Genomic DNA, 22,419 nt, shown 5'->3' on the forward strand with positions numbered 1-22,419 from the left:
AAAGGGAAGAAAAGCATACAGGAACATTCCTGTCCAAGGAAAAGGAAAAGAAAAAGCATCCGTTTTCCAGGCCTACTTGCATGGAGTCCAGGAACAGAATCTTGTCAGTTGACTGTTCAGAGAGGAGGCAAAGAGGTCTACATGTGGAACTCCCCACAGATTTGGTAGATCAATGATCTAATTTCCATTTGCGAGGGTCTACCCTAGTTCTGCTCAGCTTGTCCGCCACACAAATTTGCACTGATGGAATGCAGGATGTCTGTAGAATGAGAATGTGTTGTGAAACTATATCCCAAGCTAACATGACTAGTCTGCAAAGGGGTCTGACTTGGTTTCCACTTGCTTGTTGATGTACCATGTAACTGTGGTACTGTCTGTATCCACTTGAATAGGTCTTGGGGACTAAAGATGGTTTAAAGAGCTGATTCCCTTGATCAGGGCATGCATCTCCTTGATATTTATGTGCTTGCGTCTGCTCTTGGTATCCAATAACTCCCAGCCCGCACTTTTATCCCTTCTGAAACTGCTCTCCAAGCTAAGTCCAAAGCAGCTTTCTGGTTTGGAGGGGGGAGGGAAAAGGGTAGACCTGGATTTAAAGACATCAGTTGTCTCCTCTATAACATTTCTCTTTTGACAAAACCTAGCATTGGGATTTGACAAGATAAAGGGTGTTGATGCTAGGACCACAAGGATTTCAGATACCACTGTATCTTTCTGATATGATGTCTTGCCAGGAAGATCATGAGAATCAGAGATGCCATGAGACGCAAAATCCTGAGGTATTCCCTCGCAGTAACTGAAGTGAAAGTAGGAAACCTTAGAAATAGATCTAAATAAAGAACTGTTTTTTTATTCTGTGGAAGAAAATCATTTTGAACTGAGGCGTCTGTATGAGGGTGTCAAGAATGATTTTTGAATGTTCTCTTGGAATCCCAGTTTGTGTAAGAGATCTCTCACCCAAGAGAGACATTCCTGACACTTTGAAAAAGACATTGCAACGATAAACAAGTCTAAATATAGAAAAATGTGGATACCCTGTAGCCTGTGATGAACTATAACTGGAACTAGACACTTTGTGAACACTCTTCTTGCAGTGCATAGGGCAACGGGTAAGGCAGAGAACTGATAATGTGATCCAGACTCACAAAACCTTAAGAAACATCTGAAGTTGGATGAATACGAATGTAATGATAAGCATCTTTTAAGTCTGGTGTTATGAGAAAACTTGCAAGAGGAAGAAGAAACAGGTTGTGAAGTGACAACATTTTGAATCTGAACATTTTGAATCTGAACATTATTACAAACAGGTTTAGGAAAGCAAGATCCAGAACTAGACTACCAAGAATTTTCTTTCTTTGGCACTAAGAACATCCTTGAATAAAAACCCTTCCCCACACGGGAAGGAGGAGCTGCTTCTATCACTCCTTGGGACAGCATGTGATGAAGAAAAGGTAGAAACAAGAGAGTCTGATCTAGAGGATGAGTGATGTCGCCCAAGAAAAGAGGAATTTCCTCTCACTGCCATCTGTAACCCTGATGAATGATTTTCAGAATCCATTTGTCTGAAACAATCTGTTGCCCAAGGGAAAAAATGGAGATTCACACTTTCTGGAAGACAAAGGGGCCAAAGTGTGTGTGTGTGTGTGGGGGGGGGGGGTCAGAAGGCCTCTTGAATAACCATTCAGACTTATTGGCCTTTCCCTGGTTTTCACAGATTTGAGACTTCCTTTTGGAGCCCCCTTGCTATTTCTTCTTAAACATCTGTTTGCTTTAATTTTGATGAGACTGTTTATACTGTTTTTGCCAAAACTGGATGAGGATATAAAAATCCCTTGGACAATTTAGGAAAGGAAGGCTGATCAATAAAAAGATTCCTGGATCAGCTTGCCCCTTTTATCACACTTTTTGATAAACTTGCTTGGGTTTATACTTCTTTTTGACAGGAAGAAAATGGGCCAACTGCATTACTAATTGCAGTATCTGCTTTCCCAGGTATGGACACAGCAAGGAAACCTTCCCTGTTCCTTCTCCCAAGAGTGGCTCTCCCTTGTTCACTAAGGGGACCCCAACAGCTACTGAGGACATGGCTAACCCCCAGTCCATATGGGCTGTGGTGTTACACCGGAGTGATCCAGGGAAAAAGACAAGTGGTCTAAGGTACAACAAATGGCCAGAGCAGAGCCACCCAACTGCAGCTGAAGCAAATTGCTACCCTGCTGTGTTGGCAAAGGCTGTTTAATACTTTCTTTTCATGGCTGGAAGAAGGACCAGCTGTCTGTTCCATGAAAATGGTACCTCTTTCCCAGGAAAGACAAGCAGCAATTGCCGGTAAACAAAGTAAACCTACAAAAGTTACTTTTTGACAGAAAAAAACACATTAAAAAGGACATTAAAATACTATGCCAGCCCCACAAAAGAAAACCAAACACAACTTACTTTTAAAATGACAGGAAAAAATGAGTAGTCCATTTAAAAGTACATTACAGTTTCGTGACAGTCTGTTAAAACAAATAACGTTCCTGAAGAGGAAAGTAATAAAATTAACAGAATTAAGAAAACTGAAGGATTTCCCCCCAAAAGGAACATATTTAACGAGTAAAGGAAAGCACAGCTAACAACTGAACTTCGAAAGCCTCAGAGGAGAACACTCTTAAAGCAGCAGTAAAGCGCTGACATGAAGGTGCCCTGAAGCTGTGGAAGATGGCCGTGTGCTATATCCCTGACAGCATATAACACATATAGCCAAGTGTGCAGCAGTGATCAATATGACTAATATTAGTCATTCTACCATTTTACAGCCTGAGACCTGCTAGTTAGGTAGCTATGAAATCAGTGTTTTGATGAGTCTGTTAGATTCAGTTAAGGTAAACTTATGTAAGAGTTTTTGGTGGCTGACTGTTTCAGATGCTTTAGATAAATTGGGGAAAAGCACAGATATCAAGTTATCAAGTTTCTCTTTTTGTTAATTACATTAATGAAATTTAAAAGTGCTGGTAGTGCCATGAGAGGTTCTAAAGCCATGCTGTGTAGGGGAGAGGAGGCTGCAATCTAGGATACAGTTGAGAAGCTGTGAGTGGATATACTTCACAAAATTTTTAGATAGAGGTGCCATCATTTCTATTGGTCTATAATTGGAGAGTCCTGTGTAGATGGATGACTAAGGACTTTTTCCAGATTTCAGGAACATCATTTTCTTTAATGGAGCAGTTTATTACGATGAAAATGGTGTATGCTAGTACATTGGCTGGAATTTTGATATATACAAGGGAGAATCTATCAGGGGCTATAGTAGTGGGTTGTAATTTTAGTAAGAGTTTCTTGATAAAGGAAGTTGAGACTGGTTTGAATGAGAATTGGTTGAGGTGGTTGGACAACTGGATAAGAAGTGGTAGGTTAGCAGTGGCAGCATGACTGAATAGGGAGGGATGAAATAAGAGCTGAATAGAGAAGATATGGTTTCATTCTGATGTTGTTGGAATGGGCTGGGCTGTTTTGCTAGGGTATAGGAGTTTGTTTATTGAGAAATAGAATAATTTAGGGTTTGTTTTGTGTTTGTCCTGGTGCAGAGTACAGTGCTTTATTTTTAATTCCTTAATTGCTGTTTGATTCGATTTTTTAGATGTCAATTTTTGGAAATGAGAGGAGTTTTTGTGCTGCAGACATATTTTCCAGACTCTGTTCCTTTCTTTTATAAGTTGTTTGGTTAACTTGGTTAGCCATATAGTGGGTTTTGCATTAAATCTTTTTGTCCTGATACGAGCAAATTTATTTAGAATATTTAGGAAAGTGCTAAATTCTAAGACGGCATCATCTAGTGATAAATTTTTAGTATGTTCCAGTTATGATACTTTTAGTAATAAAAGTTTTAGCTTGGAATTTAGATAGGTTACATGCTTCATTAAACTGGTGTTTACAAAGTATATGGATTCCTTGTCTAATCAGGTTAATGGCAAATTGGTCACTAAAAGAGTTTAGCATTGCACCATAGGAAGTATATATTTTGGGTGAGACACTGGGACCCAGTCTAAGATAGCATAATTTTCAGTGTGTGTGCTGTACCTTGTTGGGGAGTTGATAAGTTGAGTGAAATCATACAACTGGATGTTGTTTGTAGGATTAACTGGTAAGATGTTATGATGCTCAATATTTACATCTCTTACCTGAGATTATATAGATGCCTACGATGGATATTGTTTTATGGGTACTAAGTTTCAACATTATGAAACTGCAGTTTGGAGGTATGATGGGAAGAGATTTCACATTTGCTGTTGTATATCATTGTTTTGCCCCTGGACATTTTACCTTTTCTATGCCTGTGAATGATGAAACCTGGTGGCAGGACGTCTTCATTTTTTGTATGCTGTTTTAGCCAAATTTCATTGGCTATAAATATGTCAGGAGATTGCCAGGTTATCCAGTTGTGGATGTCTGGCATTTTGTTACACATACTTCTTAATTTGGAGACCACTGTAATTACGGGAGACCACTGTAATTCCGGAGGATGACAGTGGAGTTGGATGAGTTTTGAGGAGATGATGTTGTGAGTTGAGTGGGTCCTGGGTTTGGACTGATGTCACCACTCAGTACTAGTGTTACTAAGGTATGGTGACAAGGGTACAGACATTTGATTTTGTTCTGATTTTAGTATTAGATTTATGATTAGAAGGCATGCATTTGTATGATTTTGTGCTTAATATAATGGATATGGGTGACTTGGGATAAGGGTGATAAAATGACAATACTGGTGGTTGTTGTATTATATTGTGGGTTTAAAACAGCAGAAGACTACAAGCAGAGACTTGGAAATTTGCAATGGTAGCTAGTTGCATAACATAAAGTAGTTGGAAAAAGAAGTATTGAGAAAGTAAGTATTGACCATTGTGACTTGTTTCATTAGCATTTGACAGGAAATTAGGTGTTTTACTGATTGCTACAGCTGGTACTATGGGAACTTTTGAGGAACCTTATTAGTGATACTTGTGGGAGGAGTTAGGGTGGGTATATGTGCAGAGGAGGTGTGGGTGGAAGGGAATTGGGGGTGGGGTAGAGGAGTGGAGTGACCCAGAGCATAGTAAGGGAGACTGAGGTGGGGCTTCACCCCAAAACAGAGAGAAACAAGCAGGCCTAAGAAAATAATAAATATGTTCCAACAGTTATAGCAGTGGACTGCAGTTGGAAAGCTGGTTGGGGCTTTCTTTTCCTAGATAATTTAGAAAAGTAAAAAGCTATGTTTTGACATAAAAGTATTAAAATATGTTCCATATCAGGTATGACTTTTTACTATGACAGAAAGTTATAAACTTTTTTTCTAAAAGAGATGAAAAATTAGGAGTACTAGTTCTTTACAGATGGTACTACGGGTTAAAAACAAACAGAGGAGGAATGGTCCATGTAACTCACCAGCTTTAAAGATGCTCCATTACAGTCAGAAATTAGACATTAACAATACTGACCATCTGTTAGTTAAGCCTGCAGAACTGGGAGTATGAAGGTTGAGCGAATGAGCTAACTTCAGGCAAAAAGTCTATGCACTCATGAATGTAGGTGATTATTTCCTGAATTATGTAATATGAACATCAGTTGTTTATCCCTAGACCTGTAAAGTTTTACCAGGCTTCCATTACAAAGACAATTTTTTCACTGGTCCACAGGTTGCTCAATGGCTCCCCTTTCTGCACCTGGGTGACTTATTCCTCCATTTGGTAAATGGTTTTTAACCAACTCATGCACCAGTATAAGTGAGAGTCAGAAGTTAAGAACAGGCCAATCTGCAGAGCCCAAGGACTGTCTTATTTCCATCTCCTCAACAGCTTGATAGTTCTGCTAGACGCGCTCCTGGAGGTGTGTGCTCACATGCCGGCTTTGGCAAACTCCCTACCTAGCAGTACATCACTTGCAGTGTGGGCATACTAGGCTCTTCATGCTGCAGTATGCTGCTACCTAACCCAGGATGGGAATGCCGGCATTGGCCACTTACTCCAGTCTTTCTCTTCCTACTCCTTTCTACTGCCTGTGCCGCTAGTCAAGGACAGGTCATCAGAGATGCAGATTGGGCTTTATTCTTCCTTGCTACGGGCCTGGATAACAGAGACAAAATTTGATCCTCAGTTTTATCTGTCTCAAAATAAACCAAGGCATGGAATGGTTATCAAGCAGCAGCCACTGTACCTGGCACAAATAAAATAAATAAATAAATCTAATCAGCTTATTCACTTTTAATTTGACTCAAGTATAGTCCAGTCCAATCTGCTAACTTCTCCTCTACGTATGCCACATAACTGGCTCCTCCTTTTTTTCAAGTATTCTTACAGCACAACATATATTTTTTCACCTTAATATTAAATTTGCCTCTTCTTCATGAATTTCAATCCAGTCAAGAAGTGTGGGTAGGTTCTTTAAGTTTCTTATTCTCCTGCTGTAATTCTTTAGTGGCATCAGCATGTAAATTCAATGAGTCAACCATTCCAACATCTCCCTCCTTCACTGTTGCATTAAAGCTGTTCATTTTAGTACTGATGTTTTCAACTGCCAGCCTAAATTCTTCCATGGTACCTTTTGGACACTATAGTCTTGTCATTTTCCACTAAACCATCTTGCAAAGTCAGTGCTTTACAATTGCTGTCTATGTGATCAAGAACACTCACAAAAATCTTTGGAATTTCAAATAAATATAAATAGACAATTTTTTTTACCAGTCTATACCACTAATGCCAGTATTATACTGCTATACTAACTACTGCACTTAACCTCTGCATGCTTGCATTTTATTTTTGTAAAAATATTAACTTTTTATGTGGCAGCTACCAGGAGACACTTCTACTTCTTACAAAACCATTACCAGTAGTCATTAAGTTAATTTCTTAAAGATTATGATTACATGATAAAGTTAATGATGGATAAGAATGGCATTTTAAGAATAAATTTAAATAAAAAAATATGAAGAGATGTGGTTTAAAAACTGATTTAAGAATGATGAAGCAACAGGGTAGAGGACTGGTGCCGCGCTTTCTAAAGGAAGACATATAATTGGAAGGAAGCATAGAAATAAAGAGTTACTAGACTGGAAAACTGCTATCAAAAGACAATCAAGCAATATTACAAAGTTTTAGCATGCAAACCTTTACCAGAAGATTGCAAATGGAGAATTTTAAAAAGAATGGAGAGAGCCGTGATAACGTCTTGATGGCCATCACATGGAGGCTGTCTCACGAAAAGCTGAATGTTAAGCTACATATGTGTAAACAGAAAAAAAAATGTTTTCAGTTAAAAACTGTGAAGAGGGTTGAACCATATATTTACTTATTTATTTATTAGGGCAGATCTACAGAAAGCAAGAGTTTTAAGAATTAGTATTAAGAAAGAGTTAAGTTTGAAGAATGTGATGTATGGAATTTAAAACAATTTAGAATGTAGTGAATAAAAAAGAATCAGTAAGGCTGCACCAAGATTTACATGGTCTGTTTAGATGTGAGAAGGTTCTCTAGAATAAGGATGAGGACAAAAAGAAGGCTATGTAAATGTTGCAGACGGGCATGCTCTGATTTAAAAAAGAAACTGAATTTTTTTATTTAATACTGTGTGGTAATATGCACTTTTTTATATGTGGTAGTGTCTACGTTTGCATTCTGATGTTGTAGAAAAATATGCATATGAAAGATTGCATTTGAGATGAAAAATTGTCTGATATGTTTAGTTTAAAAAATGTATAAACTCTATGAGTGATGGTTAGAAAGGTATTGGGAAGTGTGGATCCAGAAATTCGACAGATCTGATCATAAATTATGACTGGTGAAGAAATATGTATGTAGCAAATGAAGGGAGTGGGGGTGGACAGTCAATGAAAAAAAGTCAAAATTTTAAAATACTGGAGGATTACTGGCTTCTGGGATAATTTAATGGAAGTTATAGGATTTAAGGAATTAAAAATAACTGATTTTCAAATGATAGTTTATGGGAATTGTAGAAAAGCAGACAGATGTAAAGCATTTACTGAGTACTTAAGGGACACCAGTTAAATTATTAAACATTGTGGAAAAGCACTCTTAAATACTGCTTTTTTAGAAGTAAAAGGAGCTAGACTAAAGCTTTGGCTCCCCCCTTCAACTTGCACTGGATATTAGCAGATGAATGAATGAGCAAACTTTAAAGTACTGATATGCAACAGCAAGCAACATAATGATTAGTTAACAAAATAAAGATCAAGTGGAAAGGGCTGAAATCTTCCATTTCACCCATGTTGCAGGGTCACCTACATTCTAATTATTGTAAATTCATTCTCATTGAAGATAAATTGTGCACAAACAGCATTCCGACTCAAGAAGTGGCTTCCAGTGATAACATACTTTGAAATGGATTCCCAGCAGTTCAAATTATTTGCAGTCAAATCATCAACCTTTAAATACTGCTTATTTCTTTATTCCATTTCTGCACATGTTATGACTGCATTCCTAAATAATTATTTTTAAAATATCTTTATTAATTTTTCATTTAAGGCATAAGCGCTCTTACATTAATAGAAAACAAACATTATTTACATACATTCTACATTGCTTACATGCTTTCCTTCTTTATAACAACCATCATTCAGTCCAACATTACACAAACTGTTAATTTCCTGCCTGCCCTTAAACCTCATTCCTCATATGTACTGTTTCCACAAATGTACTGTTTCCACAAATTCCATTTATTTCTATGTAATTTGCTCCTTCCCCTGCATTAAGATCCCACTTCCAGTTCTTTTATCTCTTTTACAATATTCAATACTTCAAATACAGCTGCTTTAAGTTCTGAGTTGCATTTTCTAGTAATTGCTTTTTTGGCAGTCAATCACATTAAACAAAATAAATAAAATGTCTAGGCAATTCAGATTACTTCCTTAGTTACAGCCATTTGCTTTCCCAATATTTCTAGCAAAGTAATCTGTAGGGAATTTTTAAAATCAGATAACTCATTACTGAATTCCTAACTAATTTTCAATTAAGATAATCGTTGCCCACAACATTCAACATATAAACCTCAGAAGTATTGCACATAATTTTTAAGGCACTGTAGCTGGGACCTACAAGTTGGCCACTATGGACAGACTACATCAAACTTCATATTCAGATAGTTAACTAATTTTCATCCCAGATGTTCTGGGAGAGAAATACATTTTTTCTGGTGCATATAAACAGGAGTACACTGGAACTCTAAAAAATGACATTATCTGCTTATTCTCATTAAGATGGTCGGCACGATGATATGCACTAGGAATTGTATGTGAAGCATTAATTGAACAATCATAACGAATTCAAAATTTTTCATAAAAAATCAGAAATTTTATTTCAAATGTACTGTAAATGCAAATGCATTGTATACTGAGCTGGAATACTTGAGCAAAAACCACCAAATAAAGCAAACCTTACATGATTTGTAAGCTATAGGATTTACTACATTCAGAAAATATGCTCATCTTTTTTATTATGCTTTTTAGTTCAGAATAAAATACCTGTTAGGGTCATCCCAGATTCCATAACCACTTTTGATATTATTCTCCCAATGCCCAGTGTACTTGAAAGGATGGTTTCTCATTTCTGTACCTCTGAGAGTGCCAAATCCATTTCGCAAATTATTTTTAAAATATCCATTGTATGTTGTGTCATCTTCATACCTAAACAGATATAGCTAATGTTAATTATTTAGGCAGATCTTACATAACATAAAAACAATCTGTCTGACTAAGTTATGTACATGCACTTACCAGTTATGAGTTGCTATAATTAGAAGAAATGAATGATGCCTGAAAATACAGAATTGCAGCATTGTAAAGCAGCAAACCATCTGTTCAGATGGAAAGCAACATCCTGTGTTTAGCATAAGGTACAGCCATATAGATGAAAAAGTTGCAATGAAACAAACAATTACACAACTAGTAATCTCTCACAAATGCACATTCACACAGCAGACTACCAGAGAACCATATAAACTGTTGTGCACCATCAGAAGGATAGAGAGTCCTGGCAGCGTGAATTTTATAATTTTGCCAAAAACAGTACTACATGAAGGATAAGAAATAATGAATTTACACTCTCAAAATCAACTAACAGCAACTCTGAGAGAAACTCGGCAAAAGACAGGACATGCAAAATGTGATATTAGAGACTGAAATTATGAGCTCTACTTGCCCCCCCCAAAAAAAAACAAAGATAAATGTTTAGATGTACATTCTAAATGTTTTATTGCACAAGCGTGGCCTTGTTTTGACTGCACAATGTGATTAAATGCTATGACAGTACTTATGTGCTGTAACAAAGACAAATGCACAACTTAACACTTGGATTATGAAAAAAAACAGGTATTAACAAAATTAAATATGTACTGTTGAAGATCACTTTGAATGTTATTGGAACTCATAAGCCAAGGTACTGCAAAGTGAAAACAGACTCAAATATCATAGCTTTGGTGACTATAGCATCTTCACATAAAGATGGAATCTGTTTAACTCTGCAAAAACCACCCTTGCACGGTTAACCTCAAAAATAACATTTCACTGCACTTAGGTTCATAGGTTATTATTAGGTTCATGACCCTAAAGGTCTTTTTTAAGTTAACCATGATTCCCAACTGCATTTGACAGGTTTATATCATTAAATACAAGGAATGCTTGGTGCAAGAACTATAGGAACAAACAAGGTTTGTTTAAAAACAAAGCCTGACGACTTAAATTAATAACATTTTAATAAAAAAATAAAATGAATTGAGCGCTTTTGTCCCTATCATAGGGACTTTATCAGAGTAAATCCATAACCTTTTGTCTTTAATTAATACAAAGACTCATAAAAATTTACCACTCTAATAAGTTCACCAATTAATCTACTGATATAAATTAAAACAATGTTATAAATTTAAAGGAGCAACAAAAATAAAATACACAAGTTAAATAAGAATAAAACATGCAAATTAATAATATCTGGTGAATGGTTTAATTTATATCATTACATTAATTGGTGAATGATTTATGAAGGTAAGAACCAAAGAGAAGACGAAAGGAAATGATATAATAAAGGAAGAATTAGATATTGAAGAAGGGTATAAGAAGGGAAGTTGCAGTTCAGGAAATGAATTGTAATGCCAAGAGTGAAGAAAAAGAGAACAGCAAAAATACGGAGAAGACTGAAACAAGCAAAAGATTTAATATTTGGATGGTCATAAGTTATGGAAATAAAACATAATGCGGACATACAAGGGTATATATATATATATATATATATATATATATATATATATATATATATATGACAAGATAAAAAGAGAAGAAAATGATAGAAATATTGATATGAATATATGAATATTGGAGATGACATATCTATGCAATTATTGAAAGACACATTAGATAGAATAGAAGTACAAGAAAATGTAGGATGGTACCAATATCTAACAGATAATTAGGATTTATGTTTTGGAACAAATTTGGAAATTAATTCCTATTTGCAATTAAGTGGAGGGAAGGATGGCATAAATGCTTAAGGTGTTACAGACACAAGGTGCAGGGTTTGATTTTCACATGGGGTAACAGGCTAGGCTTAAAATGTCCCACAAGGGAAGTTAGCCTAGTGCTAACCTATGAACCTATGATGAGGAAGTAAAAAATGTTGACAAAGAAATAAAAATGCATTTAGTTTGTGAAAGCAGTTTAAGTGAGATGATCAATATCTGATCAGATGTTAATAAATTTGAAAAATAATGAACAAGCTAAAATGATTTAAGAACAACTTTTAATTATTGACTAATAGAAGCTACAAAATGTGAAGTAGGTAGAATAAGACAAAAATATGAAAGCAAAACAATATGAAATAGTGAAGTTAAATTATAATACAAATAAGGAAGAAAATAAAGAAAACAGCAAAGGAAAAGAAACAAAAATGAAAGGAAATGTAGATATATTGGAAAGTCAGGTGCCTCATAATATAGTATATGATCAAGAAAATATGTGAAGGAGAGGATAAAGCAAAAGGATGATGTATCCTCAAAGAATAAATGTGTGAGAGAACACATGAATAAGAGAGAAACAATAATAAATAGACTATTTAGCAGGATGAACGAGATGGACAGCTGAGGAAGAAAGAAAGTATTGTGTTTTAGGAGACTTATGTACTGATAAGGACAGAAAACAGTAAAAAAAGAACGAAAAGAAATAATACTAAAAAATAAATAATACTAAGAGAAGTATTAAACTGTGAGACACAAAGGAACATGGGTAAGGAAATAAGAGTACCAAAACTGTTATTTGTAAAAATACATACAGAGATAGTACTTTAGAAAGATGATGACAATTAACATTTTTTAATTTAATAACTTTAGTACTGAGGAAGTTGTGTCAGCTTTAGATTTTTGAAAAATTCAAAGAGAAAGTAATATTTTATAATGGGGTATAATATATTTAGGAGGATTGGTAAATATATTTCTGATTACAGTTAATCTTTTAAATTATGTCTGGGAAATAATTTTTAAAAATAAGACAGAATTTAAATTAAATAAGAATAGAATAAAACAGCAAATAAGACAAGTTAATGAATAAAAGGGGCAATATAAAATCAAATGGCTGGATGAGGAGGGAAATCTAAGAATAAATAAAGGGCAGGACAAAATTAACAGTTTGAGAAATTTTCTCAAAAGGTAGTGGAAGAAAGAAAAATAAAGATGTGAGAAACAAGTTTCCTTACTATTTACAACTTACCTAGACAGAAAATGAAACACCATGCAAAAATGAAGAATACATAAAACTTTTTAAAATGTATTGCAGAAACACAGAAATGTATGGGACATTAAAGATGTTAAGTTTTACATAAACCCAAATTGACATGTAGTATAAAAAAATTGCAAATGGAAATGCAGGAAAAGTTAAAAACATTTGATGATATTGGAATGTATGCGATAAACTGATAGGAAGACGAAATGGAATTTTAACTGATAAAGTAAGTGGTTTGATGGTAAAATTGAGGCATGCTGTAGGAATTACAAGGAATTTACAAAATGAATGTATTAAAACAACTGAAATCATTACTTTTCTGAAAACTTGGAATATATGTGTGGACAATGTAATCTTTAAAGGATGTGAAATTTAGGAAAATGTGTCTAAAAGGGAAAAAAATAGGGAGAACCTGTAGAAGTTTAATGACACTGATTAAAATAATGGGATGATTAAAACCAAATTTCTATACAAATCAGATATACATCTAATGACTGAAGTAGGTTATGGTAAGAGGCAATTTGTAGTTAAGAAGGGGGTGCATATTTGGGGGAAAAAAAAGTAACACTCACAGAATGGCAAAATAATGAGATGATTATCTGTCATGATTTCAATGCATGTGTTTAAAGATATGATAAGAAAAAAGTAGACAACTGAGGGATACATATCTTAATAAATAAGGGAAAAAAGAAGTTATGTACTCAATACAATGGTTCCATCTATGTTGTCCATTGTCATTCTTCCTCAGCTGTTGGGTTTGGAACCGATCCTTGGATCTGACTCAGCCATTACTAAAGCTTATGGTAACCATGAAGCTTTCAAGCTTGTCCCTTACCCACAATGCACCAGCCCTAAGCCACCTAAAATCTTGTTTGCTGAATTTACCAGAAAGGAAATATTTAACATGAATAAAAACAAACAGGAACTGCAAAAAGTACTAACAACTCCAAAAACGCCCAGCAGATAACGAAAAGAACCACTCGCCACCACGAAAACTGGTCCAACCAACTTTAATCCAATCCACTTATCCAAATAAAAGCAAATATGAACGTCTTGTTACTAAAAGACACCCTGCGTTTTCGTCAACTTCATTGACTTCATCAGAAACAGCCAGCTCATCAATTAACCATCTTTTATATGTTCCCATTCTTTGATTAATTATGCAATTAATTAAAAATTTAAAGAAATAGAAATGCATACTACATAATGTCACAAAACAGATGTCACTGTGTAATATTTCACTAAACCACATGGTAACTCTAAATAATTAATTACCATCGCTTTAGTTATTCCTTAAAAAAGAAGAACTTATCACCATCCTTTGTATAAATAAATAAAAAATATTTTAAAAACTACTTTAAAAACTACTTTAAAAATTGTACATGAGGAAATGCATTTTTTGAAAAAAGACCTGCTTAAATGAATGTTTAAAATTTAAAAATTCTACTACATACTACATTAAATAAAAGTACCTAAATGTCAATTAATAAACATATAAAGTCACGTACATTTAAAATGTGCATCAATGTGAAGTAGGATCTTGAAGCACAATACAATGAGCTTTCATAGTTTTGAATTACATTCTATATAAATATTTGTGAACCTATTTCTATTGATCATGGGGACCTCTAGTGGCCATAAAATGTGTGGCAAGTATCTTCCTACAGCTTGGCTGCTCTTAATTTTAACAAAGGCAATATGGATATATGATCATTAAGCCCCGGATATTTATCCGCACTTAAAGCTACTTGCCACCATAATTCCCTATACTCAATTCTGGTCTCCCATGGTCCTCCTCGAATGTCTTGTTGAATATGTTCTATTACCATAAACTTGAATTTATATTCCTTACATATTTTACTATGTTTATACAATGCATTACTTCTTAGTGGTTATATCATGTGTGCTCGTAGATCCTTTTTCTTAAAGCTCTTTCTGATTTGCCAACGTAGAAGGCACCACATTTTACACAATAAGCAAGGTATACTATCCCTTTAGTGTTGCAATTAAAATAATCCTGACTAGTTATCATTTTATTCCTACTTGCAATATTGTAACCTTCCCCATTTATTACATAACAACATTGGCTACAGTGTCCACATTTGTAAGTACCCTTCTTATTTGTCCTTCTATCACTTTGGACCTTCTTACTCTCCAGGATATTACCCATATTCCTGGAATTCCTGTAAATCACTTTCCTAGGGATGTTGGATATACCTTCTATATCAGTGAAGGCTAAAAACTTGTCCCATTCCTTAAAAAATATTTTACTAATTCCACTATTTATTCCATTATACTCTAAAATTAGTGCCTGGGAAAAATCCTCAGGACCATTATTGTTCATATTCACCAAACCGGTCACACTATTATGTTCTATAGATTCACTGCAGTTTTGACCCCTATAAATAGGTCCAAACCTGTCCTTCCTTCCTTCTAGCACTTCATTCCTTATATGTTTGACAAAATCACTAGGGTAGCCCCTCTCCATAAACATCATCTCTAAAAGTTCACACTCAATGTGAAAATCCTGGTCTAAACTCGTCATTCGGCTACCCCTGACAAATTGGCCCTTAACAATGTTCTTTTTACAATGTTTGGGGTGTGCACTTTGGAAATGTAGGAAGGAATTACAATACGTGGGCTTTCTATAAACTCTAGTTTCATATCTTCCTTCCCATTTATATAATTACATATCCAAATAAATCAAATTGTACTCAGAAACGCTGTGTGTGAATTTCAAAAAGCTAGTAGTACCATTAATATAGGAAAATAACTCATTTAGCCTTTCTCTTCCAGCCGTCCAAAGAATCACTATATCATCCAGGTACCTCCTATACAAAATCCAGCAGTTCTTATATTGGGATTCCACAACGTATTTCTCTTCCCAATATGCCAAAACAAGGTTGGCATAAGTGGGGGCACAAGCGGCCCCCATAGCAACTCCCTTAATCTGCTGGAAGAACTCCCCTTTAAAATGTACGTAATTATTTTTCAGAACCAAATCCATAAGCCATAAACTGGCCAACTTGTCATTCCTAGTCATTCCCTCATATGCAAAAACTATCTCTTCCAGAATAGCCTTGCCCTCTTCATAGGGAATGGAGGAAAACAAATCAATGACATCAATAGTTACAAATAACATGTCATTCTGCCAGTTACAATGGTTGAGATCCTTCAATAAATCCCATGAATCTTTCAAAACATTCAGTCTTCCTATCCATAAAGGCTTTAGTTTAAGATCTACATACTTAGCAAGAGTCTGGGTTTTAGACCCCTCGGCAGAAACTATAGGTCGAAGTGGAGGATCATCTTTGTCCTTATGGATTTTCGGTATACCGAAAATCGTAGGGATCTTAGGTTGATCCACTTTTAAAAATCTATAACTACTAGGACTTATTAGACCTTCCTGTAACATGTCATATAAAGCTGTATCAATTTTATGATAGGCTATATTAATCTCGTTTTTTTGAGACAATGCCATATCTCTCTTCATCCCATAGTAATGTATATATCTTACTGTCATAAAGAATATAGTCCATAAAGATAATTCCTCCACCTTTATCAGGTTTCATGACTCTCACATCTTGTTTATTCTTAATGTCATATAACAATTCTTTTTCTTTTGTAGTCATGTTCCCATGCCATGAAATCGCACTACTATACTTCCTAATTTCACTCTCTAACACTCTTTCAAAATTCTTTATCTGGGGGTGTAAAGGAGGATTGTATGTACTTTTCCTCCTTAATGCTTCACCATCACCCCCCTTACTATTAGGCCAAATAACCTTGAAATTCACTTTCCTTAGAAATAACTTGATATCCAACAAACTCTTAGCAGTGTCACCCTTGTGATTCGGTATAAATTTTAAACCTTTAGAGAAAAGGGCAAAGTGTTCTTTCTCCAACTTAATATTACTAAAATTGTATATACTAAAATTTTTCCAGGTATGACATTGTTTATCCACTATGATATTATCAAGCTCCTCAGGGAGGTCCGGGCAGGAAACTCTTAGAATCTCCCTCTCCCTCTTCTTCCTCCCCTCCACTGAAAATTTCCATTTTGCTGCCCTTGCTTATTAAGTAACCTTTCAGATCTACACAAGGGTGGGTATGCCTCATCATAGTCCCTTTCACTCCCTCTGAAAAGTTCATTACCTGTTTCATGCCCAACTATTTCAGGCTCCTCATTGTTTTCATCTAATCCAAGTTGGTTGGACCAGTTTTCGTGGTGGCGAGTGGTTCTTTTCATTATCTGCTGGGCGTTTTTGGAGTTATAAATATTTAACATGCATAACTATAGAAGACTTAAACTTGAATGTCTTCCATAAAGAAAGAAAGTATATCTGGAGCTCAATATAACAGAGACGTCCCTCCAAGAACTCATTCTTCAAGAAGTTTTGGAATAGAAGGGATGGGGGCTAGTGGACGGAAGTTGAGGAAGAATGAAAATGGACAAAACAGATGGAACATTATAGTGAGTACATAACCTCTTTATCTGATTTTGTCAATTTTCATTCTATCCTCAATTGTTGGGGACAGACTCTCCAGCTACCTACAATCCTGGGTGGACCCTAAGGAAGAATATTCCTGAGCACAGTTGAATCAAATGATGCTCTATCCCTGGATACCAGATCCAATTTGCAATAAGTAACAAAGGTATGGGTAGTAGCCTAAGTTGCTGCAGCACATAACACTGTCCAATGAAGCTCTGGATAGAAAAACTGAAGAAATTGCCATGGATCTACTTGAATGTGCACGTACTAGTTTTAGCAAGGTAATACCCAATTTGAGATATATAAATAGATATATATATATACAAATAAATGAAATACAATCAATTAGCTATCTGGCAAAAGTTACTTTTGCAAATGTTTTACCCAATTTCAATTCTGCAAAGGAAACAAACAGTTGCTCTGTTTTTCTGATCATGTAATTTTATTTATTTATTTTACATTTGTTAACCGGGCTAGTCTAACTGTATATAGTTCCATTTTCAGTAGAGGCCCGGGGAGAAAAGCTCCAGTAGTAAACAATTTGATTATAAATTTAAAATACAATACAAACGATGCAAATCATAGTTGATACATAGTAAATGAAAGTAGTTCGATAAAAAATACAAGAAGCAGTGAATAAAAAATGGAGATAAAAGATGGTATTTACACTAATATAAAAGTGACAAAAGTATGTATTAAATTATTTACACAAATAAAAGCGACAAAAGGGTATGATAAAATTATGAAAATAAGAATGTTTTGTGATAAGGATTCCACCAGTATGTTCTATTGTGTTCACCAATTCCTGTTCTGCTTCAAAAAGTATGCATTAGAGTTTGGAATATATAGTAGGAGGCGGAAATAATATTAGCAAAACCAGAAGGTTAGTCAGGGTTACTGCAGGGGCATAACCAGTGTGTTTTAAGGTGCCTTTTGAGGTTTTGTTTAAAGAGAGGCAAGGAAGAAAGTGACGTTAGTTCGTTGGGGAGTAGGTTCCAGTTTTTTCCCACTGTGTTAGAAAACAGGGAATCACCAGCCGTGTTGTTAGTCTTGGTTATGCTAGCTAGAAGTTTGCTAGAAGCGCGTAGGGAGTTTAGATTTTTATAGGGGATTATGAGATTAGATAGTATAGGAGTGCTGTTAGGTTGATAGAATATCTTGTGGGCAATGGTTAGCTGGGAGATATTCAGATGGTTTTGAAGTTCAAGCCAGCCTAGCTGCATTAGATTTAAACAATGGTGAGTTCTAAAGGGATTGCCAGTGGCAAATCTGGCGATGTTGTTGTAGGCATGAGCTAGTTTGACAAGGTTATTTTTTTTGAGGTTAGTGCATATGGGACAGGCATATAGAAGAGTTGAAATTAAATGTGAGTGTGCAATCTTGGTTCTGGCTATTGAAGTTAGGAAAGCTTTGATTCGATATAAGGAGCCTATTTTTCTGTTGACAGTTTTTATGGTATTATTTATGTGGATATCAAACGTAAGGTTATTGTCAATAGTAATTCCTAACAACTTGGTGGTAGAGTCGAGGTATATGGTTGTGCGATTACTGGAAATGACAGAGAAATCTATAGGGGAGGACTTACTGATGGGTGTAAAGAGAAGAAGCTTGTTTTTTTAGCATTGAGAAGGAGGCAATGTTTTGTGAACCATGTTTCAACTGTGTTGAATACATTCTGAGTCAGAGAATGTAGTTCAGATGGGGAGCTTGCCGAGCATATTAATGTTGAATCATCTGCATATTGAATGCAGGTGGCTTGTGGGATTGCTACATGGAGGTCGTTGATAAAAAGAGAAAAAGGAGTGGGCCTAGAATAGAGCCTTGAGGGACTCAGAGGGTGACTGGTAGAAGGGATGATATATTATTTTCCCAGAGAACTGCTTGTTGTCTATTGGTTAGGTAGGACATGAACCATTTAATAGCCAGAGAGTCAAGGGAAAAGGATTCAAGAATGTTGATAAGAAGGGTATGGTTTACCATGTCAAAAGCTTTTGAGAGGCCAATAAAGAGTGCAGATGAGAGGTTGTTATTGCAATTTCTATTTATAACATCTGTAAAGGATAACAGGTCGGTAGTGGTGCTATGTGATGGCCTAAAACCATGCTGGCACTTAGCTATTGTGTTATTTTGAGTTAAATGGTTTAAAAGTTGTTGGTGAATGCATTTTTCCACGATTTTTGCTAAGGGTGATAAAAGAGCTATTGGCCGGTAGTTAGAGTAATCATTTGAGTTACCACCTTTGTGAAGGGGGATAACATGGGAGATTTTCCAGATGTCTGGAATGATTCCTTCCTTATGGTTCTGTTTATGAGGATGGATATGGAATATGAAATTACTTTGGCTGCTTTTTGGAGGTATTCAGAAGGTAGCTGGTCGTCAGAAGGAGTAAGTTTTTGAATGAGTTTGTAGATGAGAGTGGTAGAGATTGGTTGCATATAGAATGCTGGTAGAGTGCTGGGTATGGAGGTGGGAAGGCTTGAGTTGTCTGCAGTAAGTTGACTAGCTGGTGCTTGTATGGTTTCAATAAAGAAGGAGTTGAAGGCATTGGCAGTTTGATGGGGGCTATCTGGGTCTGCCTGAAGTGGGGTAGGTGTACGAGAGTACCCTGGGGAAAGGAGTTTATTAATACTAGACCAGAACTTCTGGGGGTTGTTTTGGTGATTTTGCTGTAGTTTACAGTAGTAGTTCTTTTTATCCATGAGTATTGCCTTTCTTGTACTATTTCTTAGTTGCTTAAAAATTTGTTGATCAGAAATATGTTAGCTCTCCACTTAGCCCAGGATTTATTCCTAAGTAAGATTTTTTGTCTGGTTTCTTTGGAAAGCCAGGGGGCTGGTTTGGCCTTCATTCTGATGGACCTTTTGGGTGCATGCCTGTCAAGGATAGATAGGAATTTAGAGTTTAGATAATTGACAGCCTCTTCAAGTGGTAGAGTTTTTAAGGAGTTCCAGTCACAGGCACTTAGTTCATTTGGGAATGATACTGGGTTGAAGTGTTTGTTGATACGTACGATTCTGTATATGGGGGGAATTGAGATATAATTTTTAGGCCTAAGGATGTAGGTTAAAGTATGATCACTAACATCGTCAGGTAGAGTTCCTACATTGCAAGTTTGTTTTTGTCTATTTATAAGTATCCAGTCTAGGGTGCTCTCTTTTTTGTTTGGTTTATTGATTCTGGTTGTAGAGGTGATAGTTTGACTGAAGCCATGAAGGTTGATATGGGAGGTAGGATTATCAGCATTGACAGTTTTCCAATCAGTATTAAAATCACCAAGTATAATAGTTTCTTGGGGGTAAGTTAAGGACACCCAGCTTAGAATATACTCTATAGTACTGATTTTATTACCGGGTGGTAGGTAGATGCAGATGATATATAGAGATTTGTTTTGGTTGATTTGAAATCTGGTGATAAGTACTTCTGCCTTACTATCTTGAGGTGGGTAGAAAGGTAAAGTGGAGATCTGAAGTCCGTCTTTGAATAAGACTGCTACTCCCCAACATTTACTTTTTATACGGTCTTGTCTCAGTACATTATACCCTTGGGGAATGATTTCATTATCTTTGGTTTCAGGTTTTAACCACGTTTCTGTCAGACAGAGGATGTCAAAGCTATGGGTATCTAAAAGGGCATGGAGATGGGTTACTTTGTTATTAAGGCTGCAGATATTCAGATGTCCTATTAGGAAAGAGTTGGGGAGTATGGGCTGGGTTATTAGGGTCCCCTATGAACATCCAATAAATGCAGCATGTTTTCACCCTTGTTTACAAAATTAGGAGAAAATACTGGCAAATTAATAGAATGATTGATATTAGACTCTGACACCACCTTGGGAAGGAAGGATGCATTTGTTTGTAGCGTCATTCTATCCTTGTGAAAGATTAAGTATGGAGGTTTTGAAGACAAGGCTTGAATCTCTGTAATTCATCTAGCAGAGGTAATGGCTACTAGAAGAACAATTTTCCAAGTAAGATATTTAAGCTCACATTTAGCTGCTGGTTCAAAGGGGGAATGTATTAGCACCTGCAGGACCAGATTAAGATCCCATGGGGGAGTAGGGTCTTTAAATGGGGGGGGGGGTCTCAAAATAAGAGTGCATCACATGAAAGTTCAATTTATGACAGGCTACTGAAGAACCTTCAAACCCAATGTGGAAATGTGATACTGCTGCTAACTGAACCTTAATAGTTGAGGAACTAGCTCCTTCTTTAAAAAGTAAAACTAAAAACTCAAGGATGTTATTTATCGGAGCTGAAAATGGGGCAACACAATTTTGTTGTGCCCAGTAGACAAATCTTTTCCATTTACTTGCATAGAGTTTTCAAGTTACAGGTTTATAGGAAGATAAAAAGCACATGTCGGAGAGGGGATCTGAGCATCAGTTGTCTGGTTACTAATGAAATTGGAGAAACCAGGCTTGTCAGGCTACAGTTGAAATGTCTGGATGGATCATGCCCATTCGGTGAGATGGGAGGTCCGGAATTGGATCCAGAATCCAAGGTTGGTGAAGTACCTGAGGCCAAAGGAAGGGGAACCAAACTTGTTGAGGCCAGTAAGGTGCGATGAGGATGACTTTGTTCTTCAACCTGGCATCTTTCTGCTGAAATGTTGGAATCAATGGGACTTGGTGGGTAGGCATAAAGTAGACCACAGGGCCAATTGTGAAGTAGAGCATCCCTCGGTGAGTCCCCCTGTGAGGGGATTAGGACAAAATACCTGCTGCATTTGTTTTGGAGGGAAGCAAAAAAAAAACTGCAGCAAGGCTGGCCCCATCAACAAAAAAAATAATTCCTGCCACTTTCTTGTTGACAAACCACTCGTGAGGTAGAAGAATGCACCTGCTGAGTTTGCATGCTATCATACTGGACTTCCCTGGAATGTGCGTTGCTATGAGAAAGCAGTTGGATGACACAAGGGGTACGATCTGGACCCTCCTTGTTTGTTGACGTACCAAACTACTGACATATTGTCAGTTTGAACTGCAATTGTCCCTGGAGTGAGAACATCCTGGAAGGCCTGCAATGCTAAGAGCACTGCTCTCATCTCTAGGACACTGATATGCATGTTGGCCTCTTCAGGGGACCAAATGCCTTGGACTGTTTTTCCTAGAAAGTGCCCCCCCACCCCAAATGGGAAGCGTCTGTGGTAACTATGGCTGTGGACTGAGGGGGAATGAACTAATAGCCTTGAAGAACGTGG

The 22,419-nt window shown here is 36.2% G+C and overlaps 1 protein-coding gene across 4 annotated transcripts in view; it reads right to left on the bottom strand.

The window, feature by feature from the left end:
• The window catches only part of ALS2CL (ALS2 C-terminal like), a 2,758,770-nt gene that overhangs the window by 1,178,659 nt on the left and 1,557,692 nt on the right, over nucleotides 1-22,419 (bottom strand). For all 4 annotated transcript variants that reach the window (XM_044065874.1, XM_044065873.1, XM_044065871.1 and 1 more), the window contains one exon: nucleotides 9,488-9,649. In XM_044065874.1, coding sequence (XP_043921809.1) covers nucleotides 9,488-9,649 — 162 coding nt within the window. The remainder of the gene's footprint in view (nucleotides 1-9,487; nucleotides 9,650-22,419) is intronic.

Source organism: Protopterus annectens, chromosome 3.part0 (assembly GCF_019279795.1).
Source record: "Protopterus annectens isolate FY-2018-M chromosome 3.part0, PAN1.0, whole genome shotgun sequence".
In the NCBI taxonomy this organism is placed as follows: Eukaryota; Metazoa; Chordata; order Ceratodontiformes; family Protopteridae; genus Protopterus; species Protopterus annectens.